Source organism: Elephantulus edwardii, unplaced genomic scaffold, assembly GCF_000299155.1.
Source record: "Elephantulus edwardii isolate Elephantulus edwardi_28Jun2011 unplaced genomic scaffold, EleEdw1.0 scaffold00001, whole genome shotgun sequence".
NCBI classification, from domain to species: Eukaryota; Metazoa; Chordata; class Mammalia; order Macroscelidea; family Macroscelididae; genus Elephantulus; species Elephantulus edwardii.
The window spans coordinates 23839366-23860565 of record NW_006399751.1 but is presented as its reverse complement, the minus strand read 5'-3'; the positions used below and the strand labels follow the sequence as shown (position 1 = coordinate 23860565).

At 37.8% G+C, this 21200-nt stretch overlaps 1 protein-coding gene across 1 annotated transcript in view; it reads left to right on the top strand.

Moving 5' to 3' along the window:
* PMS1 (PMS1 postmeiotic segregation increased 1 (S. cerevisiae)) overlaps positions 1–21200 on the top strand; it is a 105540-nt gene that overhangs the window by 59979 nt on the left and 24361 nt on the right. The window contains exons 6-8 of the mRNA XM_006878937.1: positions 13226–13348; positions 13820–13963; positions 14133–15010. Of these exons, the coding sequence (XP_006878999.1) occupies positions 13226–13348; positions 13820–13963; positions 14133–15010 (1145 nt within the window). The remainder of the gene's footprint in view (positions 1–13225; positions 13349–13819; positions 13964–14132; positions 15011–21200) is intronic.

Here is a 21200-nt window from a genome sequence, read left to right as displayed (position 1 = left end):
TGGTAATGGGTACCCATGGTGGACAGTGTTGGCTGGAGCTTCCCGACTAAATCAAGCCTGGAAGCAGGAGCGGCATCCAATTCCAAAATGGCTTGCCTCCGGAAACTCTATGTACAAACAGTGCTCAGGCCTTTCGTTCATAGGGTCACTATGAGTTGTCTACGACTCGACAGCATCAAACAACAACAACAAGTGTTCCTTTTCTCAGTTCACACAACAGCTTCATGATCTGAGTATAGGTTTTGCATGAGCACAAGTAAGTGTTCTGGGATTCCCATTATTCTCATTGTTAGCCACAATTTGTTATGATGCACAGTCAAATGCCTTTGCATAGTCAATAAAACACAAAAAGACATTCTTCTGGTATTCTTTGCTTTCATTCATGATCAGTCTGGTATCAGCAGTGATACTCCTGTTGTCATGGCCTCTTCTAAACCCAGCTTGAACTTCTGGCATTTTTCTGTAAATGTACTGTTCTAGCTGTTTTTTAGATGATCTTCAGCAATATTTTGCTTGCATGTGATATTAATGATAGGTTCAATAAGTTCCACATTCTGGGCTTAGCGATGAGGAATTATCCTTCCAGGGCAAAGGTACCTTTGGTTCAAATCCATCAGCTGTTCCATGAGTGAAAGATAGGCAATCTCCTCCGTGCAATTTACTGCCTCTGAAAGCCTGCAGGATGGTCAAACGTGGGTCAGTTCTGACTTGACGTACACAACAACATCATATAATAAATATTTTAGGTTTTACCAACCATAAGATACCTCAATATTTTCAACTCTTAGACCTTGAAACATGTAAATGAATGGGTGTAACTCTCTGTCTAGTAAAATTGTACTAAAAGACAACAAGTGCTGATTGATTTGGGCCATAAACCATATAGTGGTAACCACGCTCTTTCCATATGGTGTGTTAAGACACATTAGTGGATGATGAAATCAGTCTAATGAAGTATAGCCAGTATTTTACAATATGAATAGAAAGAAGGAAATATTACTATAAAACATATAGTAAGAGTTTGTAATGCTTTCAGAAATCCTTTAAATTCTTTGTAAATATATATATACACACACAGTAAAGCTTGGTATAAGATGAATTTCTTACTGTTAGTTAATATAATTTTGAAAATCACTGCTCTAGTTAATCTTTCTCTGATCTGAAGCTTTGATGATGCCTTTACTTTCATGGTTGCCAGATGTGATAGGGAATCCTAGCTTGACTCCATAGACGCCTGAGAGACAGCTGCAGTACACAGTCACGACAGGAGAAGGCGTAGAAGTATCTCACTCCCAACTGAGGTAGGAAATTACCAAATATAATAGGTTGGATTCCTTTGACTTCTGTATTTGGAACGAGGGAGCTCTGATGGTACAGTCTGGGAGGTGCACTGGGCACCCCAAGGTGGTGCCTCTCCGACCAGCAGTGGCTCAGCAGGAGAAAGATGTGCAGTGTCCTCCTGTGCAGGTTAGAGCCTTGATAACCATGGAGGGTCAGCTATGAGTCATTGATGTGAGTGGACAGCAGTGAGTAAATGCCTGTAGTAAATGGAATGAATATACTTGAAATCTTTAAAGAGAGCCCACGTGGCCTAGTGGCAAGCTGTGCTGCAATCCTGAAGGTGTGTGGTTCAAATCCACCAGATGGTCTGCTGGAGAAGGAGTGTTATTCTCCTGTGCCAGTCAGATCTGACTCGATGGCACATAAGAAGGGGGAAAAAAATAAAAGAAAAATCTTTTAAAGAGGCTCTCTCGGAAATTCAATAGCAAAGGGCCTACTCACTTGAATAATACATTTTTTTAAAAGTTTCTGAATATTGTCGTAAAAAGAGCATTGTTGCCCTAATTCTTTAAAGCAAGTCTGAGTTTCTTAAATTCTTTAACACAAAGTATTTTGTTAGCCCAATAAGCATGTGACCTTTCTTATTGTTGGAACGATTTGCCTAATCCTGATAATTCTATCATGATGTAAAGTGATAAAGGAGAGGTTATTCAGAAAGCTTCTGTTTTAGTTAAAGTAAAATAATTAGTAGCCCCAAAGAATGGCTAAAGATTATTAAAGTCCCCTTTACTCTCCCCTCCTCCCCACAAGTCATCTCAAGTGAATATATCATTACAGTTAGAACTGCAGTTTTTATGGAAAGGTAGCTTTAAGTCATGAAAAATTACCACCCCAGATAAAGCTACTCCCGAGTTAAATACACAGAAAAGCAGAAGATAGCTCACAGCACCAGCTTTGGTAAATACTCCCGTTAATTAAGAATGTAAGAAGTTTTGGTGAGAGGGATGGGTAGGGAGAAAAGTGCGGTAATGAATGAATGGAAATCCTAAGTCTCTATAAACTTTCATTAATATTAATTAAAAAAAAGAGAATGTATGAAGTTTCAAGATGATTGTAAAAAATGCCAGTTGGCTTTGTGGAAATGAGTCCCATTACTTCTGGGAATAGTATCTGGGAAATGAAAGCCATTTGCTTCCTGGAAGAATTTAGTTAAAAATCTGAAATGGAGATAAATTGACTAAAGAATACTACAAGGACTGATCTTTCTGATGATTTTATTTGATATGAAATACACATCTGTTCCAAACATGGAAGGACACAGTAAACAACATTGCAATTTCTGGTCAGTTATATGTAGCCCTTCTTATTAATAGAATGATTTGTCTACTTATACTAATTATGTCATACTCTCTAGTTATGAAGTATCTCTCAACACAGAAAGGAAGAAAGACTGACAAGTAGCATTCAAAGCGACAGATAACATTGTAAGCCTAAGGATAAGAAATAGCAAGCCTATGACCTTCTTCGTAGTTGAAGATTGCATGGCTGCCCAATTAAGAGTCTTGGCCCACTCCACTCACTCTTGTATATATAACTAACATATAAAACCTTATTTGTGATGAATAAGGGACTTGCAGTTATTTTCCATGAATGTAAAGTTTCTGTCTGTAGGTTATAAGGGTGTGAAGCAAGTGAAAAAAATCTTCCTTAGCATACTCTACTGCCCAGCTCCTCAGGAGAACTGTTGCTAGTGTGTTTATTTTCTGTCCTTTTTCCTATGAATAAAGTTTGCAGAAGGCAAAACCAGGAAAAGGAAAAGTATGTGAATGGACAAGGAAGTAACACAGAGTTGGAGGTAGAGGGTATGTGTGCTCATGTGTGGAGATACTAAGGCACATGGAATAAGAGGAGGAAGGATACAAATGCTCAGTGACAAGCCTGGAAAGGTAATTCTGAACTACATGACTCATTTGGTGAAAAGCCAGGACCATCAAGAGTTTTCAAGTAGGGTGAGTGGAAAGACTGAACTTTGTTTATTTTTATCATGAAAGCACTGAGTATAGAAGAGGATAATACACTGTTATTTCCTTCTGTTTAATTGACATTCTGGAAAAAAGTGAACTGTAAGGACAAAAGGCTACCTGCTGGCTTGCAGACATGTTAGGGGGATGGTAGAACTCTTCTGTATGTTAATTGTGGTCATAGTTAGCAAAATTTTTTCCATTTGTCAAAACCTAGAACAGTCTACTAAAAAAGGGACTTTCATTGCATATAAATACTACCTAAATTAAAGAACCAGGAAGTTGACAATTGAGCTTCACAAGCATTGCTGTGGAAGAAAGGCGTGGGGAACCCTTTCTTTTTTTTTTTTTTTTTCTTTTTTATTTCTTTTTTTTGGGGGGGGACCCTTTCTTGCTCATTTCTATCTGTTCAGAGTCAGTCATAGCCGACCCTCAGATTTCTGCGGCTGTGGATCACCCTGGAGAAGATTGCTTGTATTTCTTCTGAGGAACCACTGGTGGATTCGAACCACCAGAGAAGCTTTACCTTTGGGTTAGCAGCACACTCCCTACACTCTATGCCACCAGAGCTCCCTCCTGGTAAACCGGTTCCATAAAATTAACCCACACTGGTGGCTGTGCAGTCAGTTCTATCTCATGGCTACCTTGTGTTTTTAGAGCGCATCAGTACCACATAGAGTTTTGAATATCTGTAATTCTGCAGAAGTAGATTTTTTACTTCCTTTCCCCGAGGTCCATCTAGGTAGATTTGAAGCTCCAACTTTTCATTTAGCAGCCCATTATTTACCAACTTACACCAAACAGAGACTCCTTCCAGATGATTACAGCCATTGAAAACCTTGTGGAGCACGGTTATACTCTGAAGCACATAGGGTTGCAATTTGTTAGAATCATTTTGACAGGACTTGCAGGGCTGGGAAACAGTGCCCTCGATAGCAGGACTGAGATCCAGACTTGCTGGGGCTCCTCAGTGTCAGCTGTGCCTCCTGTAATGTGACAGGTTTGCTGTGGTGCAACGCAGGCAAAACTTGCAGGAAATATACTCTATAGAGGATTGGGGAAATCTGTTCATGGGATGTCTTAGTAGAAGTACTTTACTATAAAACTTCCCCAAGAGAGAAGCAAGCTGGTGGCTATCAATAGAAGGTGGGTTGCTGGAAGAACATCTTGTATGTGAACTTCATGTATGTGGTACAGAAAGAAATTTGGTGCTGGAGAAGCTGCCCACGCTGTGGGAAGTTAATGCTGGAAGAGAGGTCCCCTTTGGGTGCAGGCAAGACTCCTGTCCATAGCAGGAGCAAGAAAGCTAGGAAAGTCATCCTCGCTGCCAGCTGAGCACTGGAAAAAGAAGCAGAAACTTTCCCCCCCACCTAATACCTCTTCAGCTCTTAGTTCTCACACCGTGTTCCTTTGTGGAAAAGGAAAAACTTGTAATAACCTCAGATCCGTTTTTGTAGATTAGGCAATGAAGGATGAATTTTTAATTAGTGGCAATATATTAGCCGACAAAATGTGCTTAATCTATTGCATTTGTATTTATTTATATTTAGACTTGTTCTGGCATTATTTGTTTACCATATTGTTATTTGTTTCTTTCACTTCTGTTGGTTTGGTAATGTTGCTTTTATTCTCTTTTTATTCTTCTGCTAACTTAAAAAGGAGCTCTGTTAGCTTACTGGAAAGATACTGCACTGAAATCTTGAAAGCTTGTAGTTTAAATCCACCAGCTGTTTCACAGGAAAAAGATGGGCAGTCTCCTCCCATGGGATTAAACTGCCTCAGAAAACCCAATGGTGGGTCATTCTGACTTGACAAGACACAATAACAGCTATTTTAAAAGTTAACTATTCCATTTATGATGATTAAGTTGTTGTTCTTGTGTACTGTCGTTTTGGAACCGACCCATAGCTGACCCTCAGGTGGGTTTTCAGAGGCAGTTAATCATACGGGAGGAGATTGCTTATCCTTCCCCATGGAGCAGCTGGTGGCAGTGAACTGCATGCCTTCGGGATTGCAGTGCAGCTTCTCACCATTGGGCCGATGGGCAGCATCATGATGGATGGTCAAGAGACTGAGATTGCTGACAGCTTTAGTTTGCTTGGCTCCACAGTCAACACTCTTGATACCAGTAACCAGGAAATAAAAAGACAAATTGCATTGAGACAGTCTGCTGTCAGAGACCTCTCCAAAGTACTGAAGAGCAATGATGTCAGTCTGGAGACTAAGGTGCGCCTGATACAGGCCGTGTTCTTTGTAATTACTTGCTATGAATCGGATAGTTGAACAGTGACTAGGGATGATAGAAGGAGAATTGAGGCCTTTGAGCTGTGGTGGTGTAGAAGAGTATTGAATATACTATGAATGGCTAGGAGAACAAACAAGTTCATCCTGGAGAGGGTGAAGCCAGGCTGCTCCTCGGAGGCAGGGATTCTGAAACTTCGTCATCTGACATACTTTGGACATGTTGCAAGGCGGGACCAGTCCTTGGAGAGGGACGTCAAGCTGGGGTGGATGGAGGACAGTGCAAGGGAAGAAGACCCTCATTGACATGGATTGATTCAGTGACTGGGGTAATGGGGGTAGGAGTGTCAGAGACAATAAGATTGGCACAGCAGGTTTTAAGGGTGTTGTGCATAGGATTGCTGTGAGTCGCAGGCAACTCGACAGCACGTAAAAACACCTAAAAACAATTCCATTTATATTCTTAAAATGGTTCACTCAAATTATCAGTTGTTTCTGACTCCGCTAATCTCCACTGGGTTTTCAAGGATGTAATCCATAATAGGAGGAGACGGCCTTTCTTTTTTCCCCAGACATGTTAGTCAATTTGATTTTTTTTTGTCCCCATATTATTCCTTGCTAGGAGCCCTCTTAGTACAAGTACTGCAAACCCTCTGTTGCAGTTACGTTGTGTCTTGAAGGGTTACCCTGAGATGGCAGTAGGTTTGCTTTTTGTTTTATTCCTTGCTAAGTTCAGTATGGGGAGCTCTGGTGCAGTAGTAGGAAGGAGACTGCTCTGCTAATCCCAAGGTGTCTTCTCTCTGGCAGTTCACATCCTCCAGTGGCTCCACAGGATACAGAGGGGAACTCTCCTCCTGTGATTTGTAACTTCAGAAGCCCAATACTGCTGGGCTCAGCTGTGAGTCTGTTCTTACTAAATGACCGTGAGAAGTTCTGAGTAAACGCCTCACTACTGCCTGATTTTATTCCCCAACTGTTCTACTTCTAGGGTTCGGAATTGAATTATTTTCATATGATGTTGTTGTTGTTGTGTGCCATCGAGTCGTTTGCGACTCATAGCAACCCCCATGTACAAGAACTCTAAATGCTGTTCTATCCTGTGCCAACCTAGCCATCTCAATTACATTTATTCCCACCGCTCCAGTCACAGAATCGATCCATCTCGTCGAGGGTCTTCCTCTCCTTCACCGCCCCTCCACTCTGCCAAACATGAAGTCCCTCTCCAAGGACCAGTCCCTCCTTGCAACATGCTTGTTTTGGTTGTTCTAAACTTAATTGAAACTACCACTTTTTCTTACTTTCTGGAATTTCTGTTATTACTGGTTTTAAATGTATGCTAATTGTCTTCTGTTTTATTGACTATATTCAGAAGTATTTTTTGTGTGGATCGTAACAAACTGGCTAACATTGAGAATGGAGGAATCCTTGAAAGGTTAATCATGCTAAAGTGAAACCTATGCCTAGACCAAGAAACTTGTATCCAAACCGAACAAGGGAACACTATCTGATTTAATATCAGGAAGGTTATGCATCAGGGTTATATCCTTTCCCCATACCTATTCAGTTTGTATACTGAACAACTCATTTGAGAAACTTCAATCTGTGAAGAAGAATGTGGTTTGAGGATCAGAGGAGGACTCATCAACAACCTATATTATGCAGATGATGCAACCTTCCTTACTGAAAAGGACCTGAAATGCTTGATGCAGATCACAAACTATGTAGCTTTCAATATGGATTGTATCTCAACATTAAGAAGACAAGAAGCCCTCACCCTGGACTAATATATAGCATCAGGGTAGATGGAGAAAAGATTGCATCTTTCTTGGATCCACAACCAAATGCACTGGCAGTCAGGAGATCAAGAGACCTATACCTTTAGAAAAGTCTGCAGTCAAGGACCTCACCAAATTACTGAGAAGCAATGATGTCAGTTTCAAGACTAAAATGCTCCCAACTCAGACCATGATCTTTTCAGTCACTTGCTGTGCATCTGAGAACTGGATAGTGGATAAGAATTGATGCCTATGAGCTTTGATGTTGGATAAGAATACTGAATGTCTCATGGACTATCAAAAGAACAGATATATCTTGGGAAAACCACAGCATAGATAGCAAAGCTTTGTCTCACATACTTTGCCTGTCACTAGGAGAAGCTATGCCTGGAAAAGACCTGTCATGTTTGCAAAGGTGGAGTCAGCAAAAGAATGGATGACCCCAGCTGAGATGGGTTGACACCATGCCTACAGCAGTGAGCTCAGAGATGGTGAGGATGGCACAGGATAGGATACAGTTCAGGTCTCTTGTTCATAGGGTCACTGCAGTGATTTTTTCTTTCCTTTTTTTTTAAGGGGCGAATTTCTTTCTTAAATATAACTAATTTCCAAGACCTTTACATATTGCTGTATTCTCTCTGTTTTCCTAATAGAAAATGTTCTTGTTTTCTGACATTGTAATTTTAATTTACAATACTGTATTGAACAGAAGCTTATTGTGCTTCTTTTGTATCTCTCCACTTCTTCTCATAATAATTTGGCACTTTTCCTCCTCGCCCCTCAGTTCAAAATCAGGTGCTATGTTAGTAGTGCCTCCTCCCATCCTGCGAAGAATTTTATAGGACCCTTTCCTTAGCCACCTTGGTTTGGCCTTAATCTTGGTGTTGGAGTTGTCCCAGCTTATTCTTGTGACCCTGGCAAGCAGCCTCGCAACAGTGGTCACAGTATTTTTAAGTAGCTTTTTGTTAGTGGGAGAGGACTGTATCCAAACCCAATGTTTGAAATGGAAAGACTGATTTCAGTCCCGTCTTGCATGAATTTCTTATTAGAGAACATGAGAATTTCATTTCCAGCTGACCCAACTTGTTTCTGATCCTGCAGCCCATGAACATTATACTTTTACCATCACTTCCTATTATATAGTTTTACATCCATAAATATGTTTTTTCTTATTTATATATGATTGGAAGCCAGAGTGGCATCCACTTCCTAAACATGCCTCTGGAAGCTCTATGAACTTTGAGAAGTAATAGTTACAGAAAGGCTTCAGGTCTTTTGTTCGTAGGGTCACTGTGAGTTGTGCTTGACTCAACGGCAATCAACAACAACATATTTGTCAACATTTATCAAAGTTCATAGAGTTTCGGAGGCATTTTATTTAGAAAGTGGATGCCACTCCTGCTTCCAAACCTGTCATAGTACGTTATTGTTGTTATGTGCCGTTGAGTCACCTGCCTTCAGTATACAGCAACCCTATGTACAGCAGCTCTGAATCCTTCACTGTCCTGAGCCAGTCTCACTAATTCCGACACACTAACCCCCATAGTCCCAGTTACTGTATCAATACATCTCATCCGAGGTCTTCCTCTCCTTCACTGTCCATCCACCCTTCCAAGCATGATGTCCTTCTCCAAGGACTGATCTCTCCTGGCCATGTGCTGTGTACTTTTACAACTATTTTTCAGTTATCTCTAGCAAAGTCTTAATTGCACAAAGTATGAATAATATTCTCACATTCCTTGTTGTAATCACTAGTGTCTGTTTACAACTCTTCCTCCTTCTTTGTGTTTCCATGTTTGAGGGCTCAGCCTCAGTTGCCATAGCTACTAGTCTACTGTTAAGTGTGCTTTCTTGTACATAGGGTTTTCAAAGGCCTATTATTTCAGAGGTGGATGACCAGTCCTTCCAAGTCTTTTTATTTTAATGCTCAGCTTTAGAACAGTATCTAATAGACAAGTATTTTACAGAAAGGAGCTGTTGAAAGATACTTCCCCATTAAAGAAGCAACCAACAGATTCAAGGTCACCAACATATGTGATTAGGTTTTGAAATATTTTTAAATGGATTTTAATCTGTTACAGTTAAGTATTTGTTGTTAGCCTGAGTGAGACAAGAATTGCTACATAAATTTAATCCACTATCTTGATGATAAGTGGTTACATGTTTACTTTAGAAACATAAATTCTGAGTTATATAAGTATATTGGAATAGAAGCTATCAAGTTGGAATGAACTTATTGTTAACCCACCAGTGGATTTTCAGACTCTGTAAATTGTGCAGAAGGAGATTGCCCACCTTTCTCCCTTGGAACAGGCGGTGAATTTGAACCCCATTTGGGTTTATAGCACAGCTTTTCCCCCAGTAAGCCAGCAGAACTCCCCAGAGCTAGAAGACCAAACAGGGTTATTCAGGAGCATTGGAGTAGAGTGGTAATGGGTTTGACAGACTGAGTAAATGGCATCGCTCTTTATCATGGTAAAGGAATATACAGTAAGTCATCCCATTGCTTTTGGGGTTTATGTCAAATCATAGCAGCTATGTAGGAAAGACTCGAACTTCTTCTAGGGTTTCTTGTTTGTAATCTTTATGGAAGCATATGGCCACATCTTTCTCCTACAGAGGAGCTGGTGGATCCAATCCACTGATCTTTCAGTCTCCAGCCAAGTGCTTAACCAGTGCATCTCCCAAGACTCATGAAAGGAATCACTTGTACATATCATAAGGTATAAGTAGAATACAATAATATTCTCTTTTGTTAGAATGTAGTGAAACAGAAATTTTTAGTAGCAGCCCATTGAAAATAGTAAGCATGGGGATACAATTACAGAATTAGAGGTGATAGAGCTATATCATTGCAGCACTGGTGTATCTGTAGTTATTGAAACTCTAGATATAGATGAAATTCAGCAAGGAGAGTAAATAGAAAGAAAAAATGACCCTGATAGAACTCATAGACCCACCATAATTTATAGTGATACAACTGTTTAACCCTGGGTTATTAACTTAGAGGTTGGAAGTTTGAATCTACTCATAGGACCTCCAGAGAAAAGCCTGGCTGTCTGTTTCTGAAAAACCAGCCATTGAAAAGTCCTGTGGAGCAAAGTTCTACTTTGACACTTGAGTTGCTATGAGTCTGAATCAACTTAATAGCAACAAGTATGCCTTTTACTTTTTATTAGCATTTTATAAGATTTTTTCCATTTTATTTTTCTATATAACTTGAATATGACTTGGTAATTCTTTTTTTTTTTTTTTTTTAACTTGGTAATTCTTAAGTTTATCCTAAGTCATATTCAGTGGTCAGTATTTAGAAGTAACAGAGTTTTTTTGTGTATAGTCAAAACAATATGAAAAGAACATTAACAAAATTATTCAGTAGTTTTTGCTTTATTGGGATTTTTTTGTGAAAATTTCTAATTTTTTTTTGTGAAAATTTTCTAATAGTTGATTTACAGAATTCAAATACATTGTTTTCAAGAACAAATTCTTTCCATTTCCCTCACACACACACACACACACACACACACACACACACACACACACACACACACCCCCGTCAAATTGTACAACCTCATGATTTATCTCCCCCTCCTCCTGCATATCCTCATCCCTCTACTTCCAACCTCTCCCAGTTCTCTTTTATGGTTTTCCACAATATTTATCCTTGTGGGACTGATTTAGGTCACTCAGCATAATACTCTCCAGTCCCTCCCAAACTGGTAATAATTTACAAAATCATTGATCCTGCATGCTTCATAGTATTCCATTGTGTGAATGTACCATAATTTCTCAATCCATTCATTTGTGGTTGGACCTTTGGACTGTTTCCATGTTCTTGCGATGTTGAATAATGCTCCTATGAATATTGGTTTACAAATCTCATTTTGTGCCTCAGTTCTCATTTTCTCAGGATATATTCCAAGTAGTAGAATAGCTGAGTCATACAGAATTTCTGTGTTCAGCCTTTTGAGGAAGCACCAAACTGCCTTCTAGAATTGTGGTACCATTTTACAATCCCATCAACAATGTATGAGTTTCTTTCTTGCCACATCCTCTCCAACACTTATTACTTGCTGCCCTGTTAAACTTTGCCACTGTTACTGGAGTGAGTTGGTACCTCATTGTGATTTTGATTTGCATCTCTCTTATTGCCAGTGATTTCTAGCTTTTCTTCATGTGTCTGTCTGCCATTAAAATAGCTTTCTCTGTGAAAATTCTTTCTATGTCTTTTGCCCATTTTGTAATTGGGTTATCAGTCTTCTATAAACTTTAGTTCTAAGATTCTTTTCTGAGATGGTATTTCCAAATGTTTGTTCCCAGTTTACAGGTTTTCTTTTCATCCTGTTGGAAAGTTTTCGATGCACATATGGATTAATCTTTAGAATGTCCCAAGTGTCAATTTTTATCCTCTTCAGATTGTGCGTTTCTGGTTCTATTTGGCTGTGTCTTTGTTCTTTGGACTAGTGTTTCTAAGCTTGATCCCAATTTGTCTCTTATGGACATTATGGTTTTGGGCTGTACTCCCAGGTCTCTGATCAACCTTGAGTTGATTTTTGTGTCTTATGTGAAATATGGATCCTGTTATTGGGACTTTAAACTTTATTTCAGTCTTCATTTTTATTTGGAGCAAATGTAAGTCTTTTTTACTGACTTTTGAGACTCTGCTGCTCAGCAGGTGGTTTAAGAGGATCCCGAATTACCTGGCAAATAACCATTAATGAATGTTGTGAAGTCTTATAGTTAATGAAGTGGTTACTTTTTATAATGCAATATTTGGATTTTTTTTTTTCCAATTGGACACTGTAACAGTAATGTACTTGGTGTTCTGAAATTGGTAGTGCGTCTCCTTACTACTTCTTTCCAAGGGCAGAGGTAACCATAGGCATTGGTGACAGCTTTCAGGCTTTCTGGGTAAGGAGCCTTAAAATTTCTGCCTAACTAAAAATAGCATCCTAACTGCTTGCTGGCTTTTTCCCCATTACTCAAGGCTGAAATTTTACAACTCCTGCTCTAACAATTAATAACATATTTCATTCCTGTTGTTTCATCTAAGAAATCATAGGCATATATTTTAAATAACTTGGCCAAGATCACAAAGCTAGTTAGTAGTGGAGCAATTCTTATACTATATTCTCAACATACCTCTGCATTTAACTAGGTTAATGAGCCCCTCCACCTCTTCTCTCTAGGTTTCTTTTCTAGGATATCCTTCCCCCATACCTCTGTAAAATAAAGAAAGATGCAGTGTATTTTATCTTTGATTTTATCTTGATCAGCAGAATTTTGGTAAAAAGATAATCTAACAAAAATGAAGATAAACTATAGTAGTGTAATCAGTGTTCAACCATGAAGAAGTTAAAAAGGTTTCGGGGCGGGGGGTTATTGGGTTTTTGGGTTTTTTTAAGAAAGAAAAGCCTAATTCCTGGGTTTATAGCTGGGATATATTAAAAATATTAAATATAAAAAGACACATATTCGATATAAAGACTAAAACAATTGCTTCTTTACAAGAAAAGGTGACTAAAAAGAAAACCTCTAAACAGCCAGGAAAAAGTCTTAACTTAAGGGAAGATAATTTTAAAAGAAAAATAGAGTTGCACTGAATTTGGTAGCTATGCTCTATGTTGCATGAAAGATAAACATTTAAAAGGGTGATCATTCTTGAAGATTATATGACTTGTGATTTGTCCTTAAAGTGCAGTTCCAACATAGAAGTGGTAAAGAGCAGAAGACATCATTGCATGTGCTTGGGCATTTTTTTTTTCAATGTAAGGCAAATAGCTTATCACACCTTACAATGAAAATCTGTTTGTCTTTTATACTTTGTAGAGTAATCAGATCCATGGAACCACATTTATTGTTGACATTGTATTATTTTCAGTTAATTCTGTTCTGTTATGATTATAGATTTCTCTAAGTGGATTTCTTCCAAAGCACGATGCAGATCACTCTCTCACAAGTCTTTCCACTCCTGAAAGGAGTTTCATCTTTATAAATGATCGACCAATTCATCAAAAAGAGGTATTAAAGGTAATATCGTAATGAAAAAAACTAAATCCATAGGAACCACCTCTGAGAGCTGTCAAAATGTTACTTCCAAAAATTTGCCCTCAATTAAGGAAAAGAAGGGGGGGGGGAGCCATAATAACAATTTGTAAATGTTTTGCTAATATTATCCATATATGTGGTGGGTAAATTAATAAGTCACATTAAGTGAATTTTTTAGTTTTCGTAACCAGGAAATTAGCAGAGTTTGAATTTACAACTTAGGCTGACAAAGATTTCACAACACTATTATCCCTTAACCAGGAAGCTGTATATTTGTATCCCTTAACTGTGAAGTGTATACTTGTACTTAGGAGTGTGCATAACTTCTTGACCTCTAAATGGATACTTTCACTGAGTTTCTCAGTTGACTCTGTTCTTTTTCATGCTGATTAAAGTTAGCAGTGCTATCTTTATTTACATGATGGTTTTGTCTTTTATTCATTTTTTTTCTAGTTAATTCGGCATTACTACAATTTAAAGTTCCTAAAAGAATCTTCTCGTCTTTATCCCATTTTCTTTCTAAAAATTGATGTACCTACAGCTAACGTGGATGTAAATTTAACACCAGATAAAAGTCAAGTATTACTACAGAATAAGGTAAGTTTTTTTCCTGATTATTTTTGTATTAATTTATGCTGATTACAAACTTGTGAAATTATAATAATTTTTCATGTGAAAAAATTTTTACTTTTTTATTGCCTTAAATCTTGTTGCTATTGAAGATTTTCATAATATCCTCTTAACATTTGTTTATTTGTATTTTTAGGAATCTGTTTTAATTGCTCTTGAAAACCTAATGACAACTTGTTATGGACCACTACCTAGTACAAATTCTTGTGAAAATAATAAAACAGATGTTTCCTCAGCTGGCATGATTATTAATAGAACAGTACAAACAGATGTGCTTTTTAATGACATGGAATCATCTGGAAATAATTATCCAAATGTTGATACGTCAGCCATTCCTTTCCAAGATGATGTACAGAATGATGAACCTCAAAAAAACACTAATAATTGTACAAATCATCATTTACTTGTTGATAATCATCTTGATGACTTTTGCAGTGAAAATTCTTGCATTGATAAGAACACGAAAAATCCGTTTCAAGAGAGTCCATCAAATAATTTGTCATGTGAGGATGCCCAAAGCAAAGATCATGAAACTTATTTTGGAGGTTCTGTCAAGCACATTCAATTGGAAAACGGCAGTAAAGGTCATGTAGATGGGAATGAGGAAAATGAGGGAGCAGCAGTCCCAGAGACGTCTCTGGAAATCTTCGCAGATGACTGGAGCAAGGGAAAGGTACTTAAAAATTCAATGGGAGAGAACATTGAACCTGTGAAAATTTTAGCACCACAAGGAGACTTAACATGTAGTAATAATCATCCAAATCCTGAACCCAAGAATCTCTGTGAAAATCACAGTAACAAAAAGTCAAACATGGTAGATGACAAATCTGGGCAGCTTACAGCTTATGATTTAATTAGCAATCGCGTAATCAAGAAACCCATGTCAGCAAGGGACTTTTTTGTTCAAGATCATCGTGCTAAATTTCTTATGGAAAATTCCAAGACCAATTTGAAGGATGCAGTAGGACAAATTGAAGAACTGTGGAAGACATTGAATGAAGAGGAGAAACTGAAGTAAGTTTCCAGAGCTTGCATGTGACTGTTTCTAACCTATATGACTCATCACTAGGTTTAAAAAATTAAAATTTCTTATTTATGGAAAACGCCTTTTGGTTTGAATGGCGTACCTTTCCCTCCCCTCCCTTTAGCATCACTTTTTGTTAATTTTGAAGAGTATTTTTCGTTTTTAGTTTCTAGGGGAAAAATATATATATATATATATATATATTTAAAGTCTAAACTACTTTTAATTTACGAAGTTTGTTGTTAAAGGTTTATGGTTGTTCTCAATTTAAAGCCACTATTTACCTCTATTTTAATTTATGTTAAGAATTTGATGAAAAAAATTTAATTGAGCAATTAAAATCAAGGCATTTCAAAGAAATACCAAATCTCTTAAATTGGCCCAGCACAAACATAGCACAAGACTTAAAAGTGTATCGTTGTGGGACATTCAGTTCAGTGGTGTTAATATTGTTGCCCCTATTCAATATAAATCAAGCCTTCTTAAGTTTGATTATATATTAACAACTTGTGACTTATATTAGTTGATGATTTTGGGGTTTTTCACAGGGAAAGTAGGTAAATACATGGTTTGATCTATCAAACCAGCAACATTTTGATGAGAAGCCAAGCATTTAACCACTCTGCTGCTAGGGGTCTTAAATGACCAGTACTTTTAAAGGTTTCTGTTAGCTGATTGGGTCTTAGAAAGCACTGCTGACATAGTACCTAGTGAGTTGCCCTACTGTCCTAAAGATCTTGCTTCTCTGGCAGTGTGAACCCATCAGCAGCTCTGAGGGAGTAAAATGAACACCCTAAGCCTTTAAAGCCCAAAGGAGGGTCAGCTGTAAGTCAGATAGGACTTGACGGCAGTGAGCTTTTTGAGTTTTTCATTAGTCTTAGAATGGCACGATAAACAATATATTAAAAACTACTGTCACCAATAGGGAAGGCCCTCATGAATTAACTTTTCTAGAAAATCTCATCCTGGTTTTTGGTACAAATAGATTGGTAGCGTGTGTGACCCCTCCTCCCCCTTAAAAATAGAAAAACAATGAAGTTAACCTATCACCTGTCTTCACCTCCCTACCTCTCATAGTCAGTCCTGCTTTATTCATACTCAAACTCATCCTCCCTTCTCTTTAATTATTTTGGAGTAAAACCCTGGTATAATGCCATTTACTTTATAAGTATTTTTTATATATCTTCAGAAATGAGGCACTCAGACTTCGAACATAACTACATGGTGGCCATAAGATTTTTTAGAAATCACAGTAAGTCCTTATGAGTGTTACGTTTTTTGTTGTTGTTGTTTATTTGAATCAGGAGCCAGATAGCTTCACTCATTGTTTTAAGTGCTGCCTTTTGATCTTTTTTTAACTTTTTTTTTTTTAGCCTTTCTTTTTTAAATGGGATTTATTCTCCCTGAAGTCAAAGTGGCATCCAACAAAAGCAGCATTAAGCTTATAGGTACACAGAACCGGTATTCAGACTGCCTGTACAAATTCCAGTGTAGTACCTAAGAGAAAGTGACTACTGAACGTCCCATCTTCATCAGACTTGTGACTGTGCATCCAAAGAAAGAAATCACCACTTTGACTTTAAGAAATTAAGTTAAAATTGCATGGGGGGTGGGGCACGAGCCAAGCAGAAATTGATCTCTTTTAGTCTTTATTTATCCTTTTGTGCAATTTATTTGTGGATGAAACAATACCCTATGGATTTTACTTATGGTCAGTGCTATATAACACATTGCTCTTTTATCTCCTCTATTAGTATGAACTACAGACCTAATCAGATTCAGATTTGAATTCTTTTCGTTGTGCTTATTTGTTTCTTTTGGCAAGGCAGTTTTCCTATCACATGGTGCATGATACCTGCCTCTATCTCTTTTTTGGTCTCACCATCAATGATCAATCCTTATATTCACTAATTCAGGTTGAAAATATCATTTTGTCATTCTTTTTATTTCCACATTGCCTAGAGAATCTTCCCTCTAGCTAATAACTATTTTCCAGGTGGCGAGCTTCCTTTAGAAAAGGGGAGGTTAAATGCTTTCTTTTTCTGTTTATTTGATTTTATAATTCTTTGGCTTGGCTTACCACTATCTTCCAAAAGTGAATGGTGGTGATTTTTTTAAATAACATTATAAACTTATTAACTTAAATATATTTGATGTGTTTTAGTCTTCAGTTATTACTAATTCTCTGGTGGAGAATACAATGTATTAAATATAGTGAGCATTTGGTAAGCTGAAATTTAAAGGAAGAGGGTAAGTTAGCCAGATAGACTAGGGTGTGTCTTTCAGCCACCACCACCCTTTCTCTGTGTTTGTAAGAGAAAGTGGATGAGCAGATTAGGTGAATGATAGAGCCTGACAGTATGGACAAAAGGTCTGTAGGACACAATAGTCTGCTCTGTGAGATTTCCAAGGTTGTAAATCTTTATGGAAGCAGACTGCTCATTCTCCTGCAGAACTTCTTATGGGTTTGAATCACCAACCTTTATGGTTAGCAGCTGCAGCTTAACCCTTGTGCCCCAGTGACTCCTATTCTTAGCCCCCAGTACCTGTGACTGTCTTTATTTGGAAATAGCATCTTTGCAGATGAAGTCATACTGGATTAAGATGGGCCCTTAAACCCAGTGACTCATGTCCTTAAGAAAGCCATGTGAAGACTCAAGGACACAGAAGCAGGGAACATGTCATGGGACCACAGAGGTAGAGAGAGAGGAGTGATGCGTCTTCAAGCCAAGAAATTACAGAACTTTCTGGTGGCCTCTAGAAGGAAGAAAATAATCCTGCACACACCTTGATTTTGAACTTTTGACCTCCATAACTATGAAAATTTCTCTTCTTTTAAGCTGCATAAATTGGGCTATTTTAGTTTATAGCAGAAATGATCTGTAGGAGTGGAATCCTGAGACTGCATTGGAAAGTGACACTGAGCTAAATTAACTGACCACTTTGGCTCCTAGTGTACATTATGCAAAGTACATTTTAACAGTTCTAGCTAATGAAATTGGAGATGGGGCAACTCAGAATGTGGTCTTCTCTAAGATAAACTCCCTGCCAGCAAGTCAGCTCTAGCTCACGGGGACCCTTCACCAGGTTTCCGAGGCTGCAGGTCTTTACAGAAAGAGATTGCTTTTATTTTTTTCCCCCTCTGTGGAATGATCAGTGGATCTGAACCTCTGTCCTTTCTGTCAGCAGCCCAAAACGTTATGCCTCCACCACCAGGCTTAGGGAATTGTAAACATCTCTCCCTTAATTTGCAGTTTGAGGCCATCTGTTGCTTCACAGGAGAAAGATGGGCAGTCTCCTCCTGTGCACTTAACTGCCTCTGAAAACCCACCTGAAGAGTCAGCTGTGGGTTAGTTCTGAGTCTGGTACACAACAACAACAGTATGCCTTAATTATGAGTTTTGATAATTTCAGTGGAGTGGGCTACTGCAGAGGATGAGTTAGAGCTTCAGATAGCTGCATTTGAAGATGGCACAGAATCAAGCAGGATTTATTTTTGTTGTTCTTAAGGGGGTTATGAGTTCGAGCTTGACACCAAACAACAACAAAAGCAGTGAAAACTTAAAGTTCATTGCCATAGAGTCAGTTCCAACTCATAACAACTCTTAAGATAGAGTGATAAGATTCATATTTTTTCTTCTGTTTATAAGTAATGCAGCTCAGTGAGAAAGATAATTGAAAAGTAATAATCATAGGTGTGATGAACGTTAAAATAAAGGAAATAGGAAAAGATTATGAAAACACATAGTTATACTCTTATTATGGGACCAAAAAAAGATGTTTAAAAGCTGCAGGGAATTTTCTCTGGTAAAGAGAACTGAGGAGAAAAGTCCCAAAATCTGGAAAGAACATGGTGATATTCAGGAACTAAAAGTTAACTTTGTGACACTGTTGGATTTTGTTGTTGTTGTTGTTGTTGTTGTTGTTAGGTGCCAACAAGTTGAGTATGACAGCGACCTTCTGAACATTAGATTTGAAACCTTTGGTATCCTGTACCACCTTCATCTCTGTCACACTATAGCCCATGTTATTGTGTGTTGTCGAGTCAAAACCAACTCATAGCTGACCCTCTAGTGGGTTTTCAGAGGCAGTAAATCACACAGCAGGAGATTACACCTCCTTCTCCCACAGAGCAACTAGTGGATTTGAACTACATGCCTTTGGGATTGCACTATGATTTCTTCCCACTAGGCCACCAGAGCTCCCTCTGTAGCTCATGTCGTTGTGAGATGTCATTGAGTCAAGGACAACTCATAGCGGCCCTATGAATAATCAATCCGAACCCTGTCCTAGCCCGTGCCATTCTCATCATCTCTGACGCACTGGAGCCCATTGCTCCAGTCATTGGTCAGTCCATCTCGTTGAGGGTCTTCCTCTCTTTTGCTGACTCTCCCTCCATCTCTTCAAGTATGATATCCCTTTCCAAGGAATAGCCTTTCCTAGCAACAACTATAGCCCTTAGTAAAGTATAATAATGAGATCGAGAAGGCTTCATCCATATCATTGAGGAGAGCAAGTTGTCTTTTAAGCTGTGTTAAGCCAGTAAGACTGGGCTGAGAGCGTAGGATAGACGTAGGGGTAAGGAATATATTCTTTTTGTTCTTGTTCCTTCTGAATTTCCTCCCTTCCTGCTTTCCTTTTCTTTTCTCAAGGGGATTTGAATCCCAGTTTAGGCCATGTTGCCTGGATTGTTCTTGTCACTTAGGTCTCAGTTAATGGTAACTTGAGCCTGCATTTGCAGTAGTTATAATCCTGTTTCTACTTAAAATAACAAAAAAAATATAATTGCACTTGAGGGATTGTTATAAATAGTAAATACCGTAAAATAGATGATTGAATGAACTCTTATAAGAACATGATTTGAATTAACTGCTGGTCCGATCAAACCACAGTGTTGCTCAGGACTAGTATTTTCCATTCAAGTTGCTAAATAATGGCATGAACTAGAAAAGGTAGCAGCTGTTTTTACTTAACATTTACTTAGTATTATTTTGGACATGTTTTATTTCCCAGAGACCTAATTAAATTGATTTCTTGAGTAGATGAAAGATTATTACCATATGGAAAAAGTTTGCACATTGTAATTAGTTACAAATGGTGACCTTTGTCTTCAACTTATTTTCCAACATACAGGAAAAACCTTGATTTCAATATCCAAGAACTAAAAATACGTGTTTCTAGTGCCTCTTGAAAACCATATGTGCTATATTGACAAAGTAACCAAAAGAGACATTTATCATCTGATTTAACAATGCAATAATGTCTTTCACACATTCTTAGCGGCAACATGTATCCCTTAAATGAACTTATATTCAGTACAATCTAAATGTATGTGCAGTGGGCTCTTGTCCCTTAGTATCTTAGCATTTGTTTTCATTCTTTTCATCATACATATTTCTAAATTTAGTTTCTAATGTATCCATTTTTCTTCTGAACAGTTTATATGTATCACATAATAATATGCAGGCAGTTTCTGAAAGAGTTTGTACTGGAAACATCATTACTTCTCTGCTCACATTTGAAACTTCAGTTTCTTTTTCTTACTTTTAGTAAGAATGCTTAAGTAATAACCTACCATTTGTCGTGCATCATTCATTATATCATACTTATTTCTTGTTAGAAATGAAAACATAACCATTTACTGTATATAAACATAAGTGTTTTGACATTTGACTCATTTTCTCACAGATTTTTGATGTATTAGCTGCATATTACAAATAATCATCGCAAGCAACCCACAAATGAATTAGTGTATGTGGGTATACAGAGCTAAGTAAAGCCAGAACCAGGGCTGGTGTTAACTGGTGTCTCTCAGTGTTCTTGGCTCTCAGCCATTGCATTTTGGTGAATATACAGCCTTATTTTTCAAATCTAACAATGCATTGTAATTACTTGTGGAGATTTATTTGTGCACACTATATCTGGAGAATTAGCAACAGACAGTGAAACCCAGCTCTATCCACATAACATATGCCTGCCTTTGGCTGGCATGACAAGTTTCATTTTATTATTTTTGAAGATAAAAGAAAAACCTCTTAATTTTTTAGGCAGTAAAGTTGTAAAATATCCTTTTTCTTATATTTTTGAAATTGTAGTAAATTAGGAATTAGATGGTTTGACTTTTTTTGCTTTATTTGAATTTCGTTTTCATTGATGATGCTAAAGTGAAAAATGAGTAGC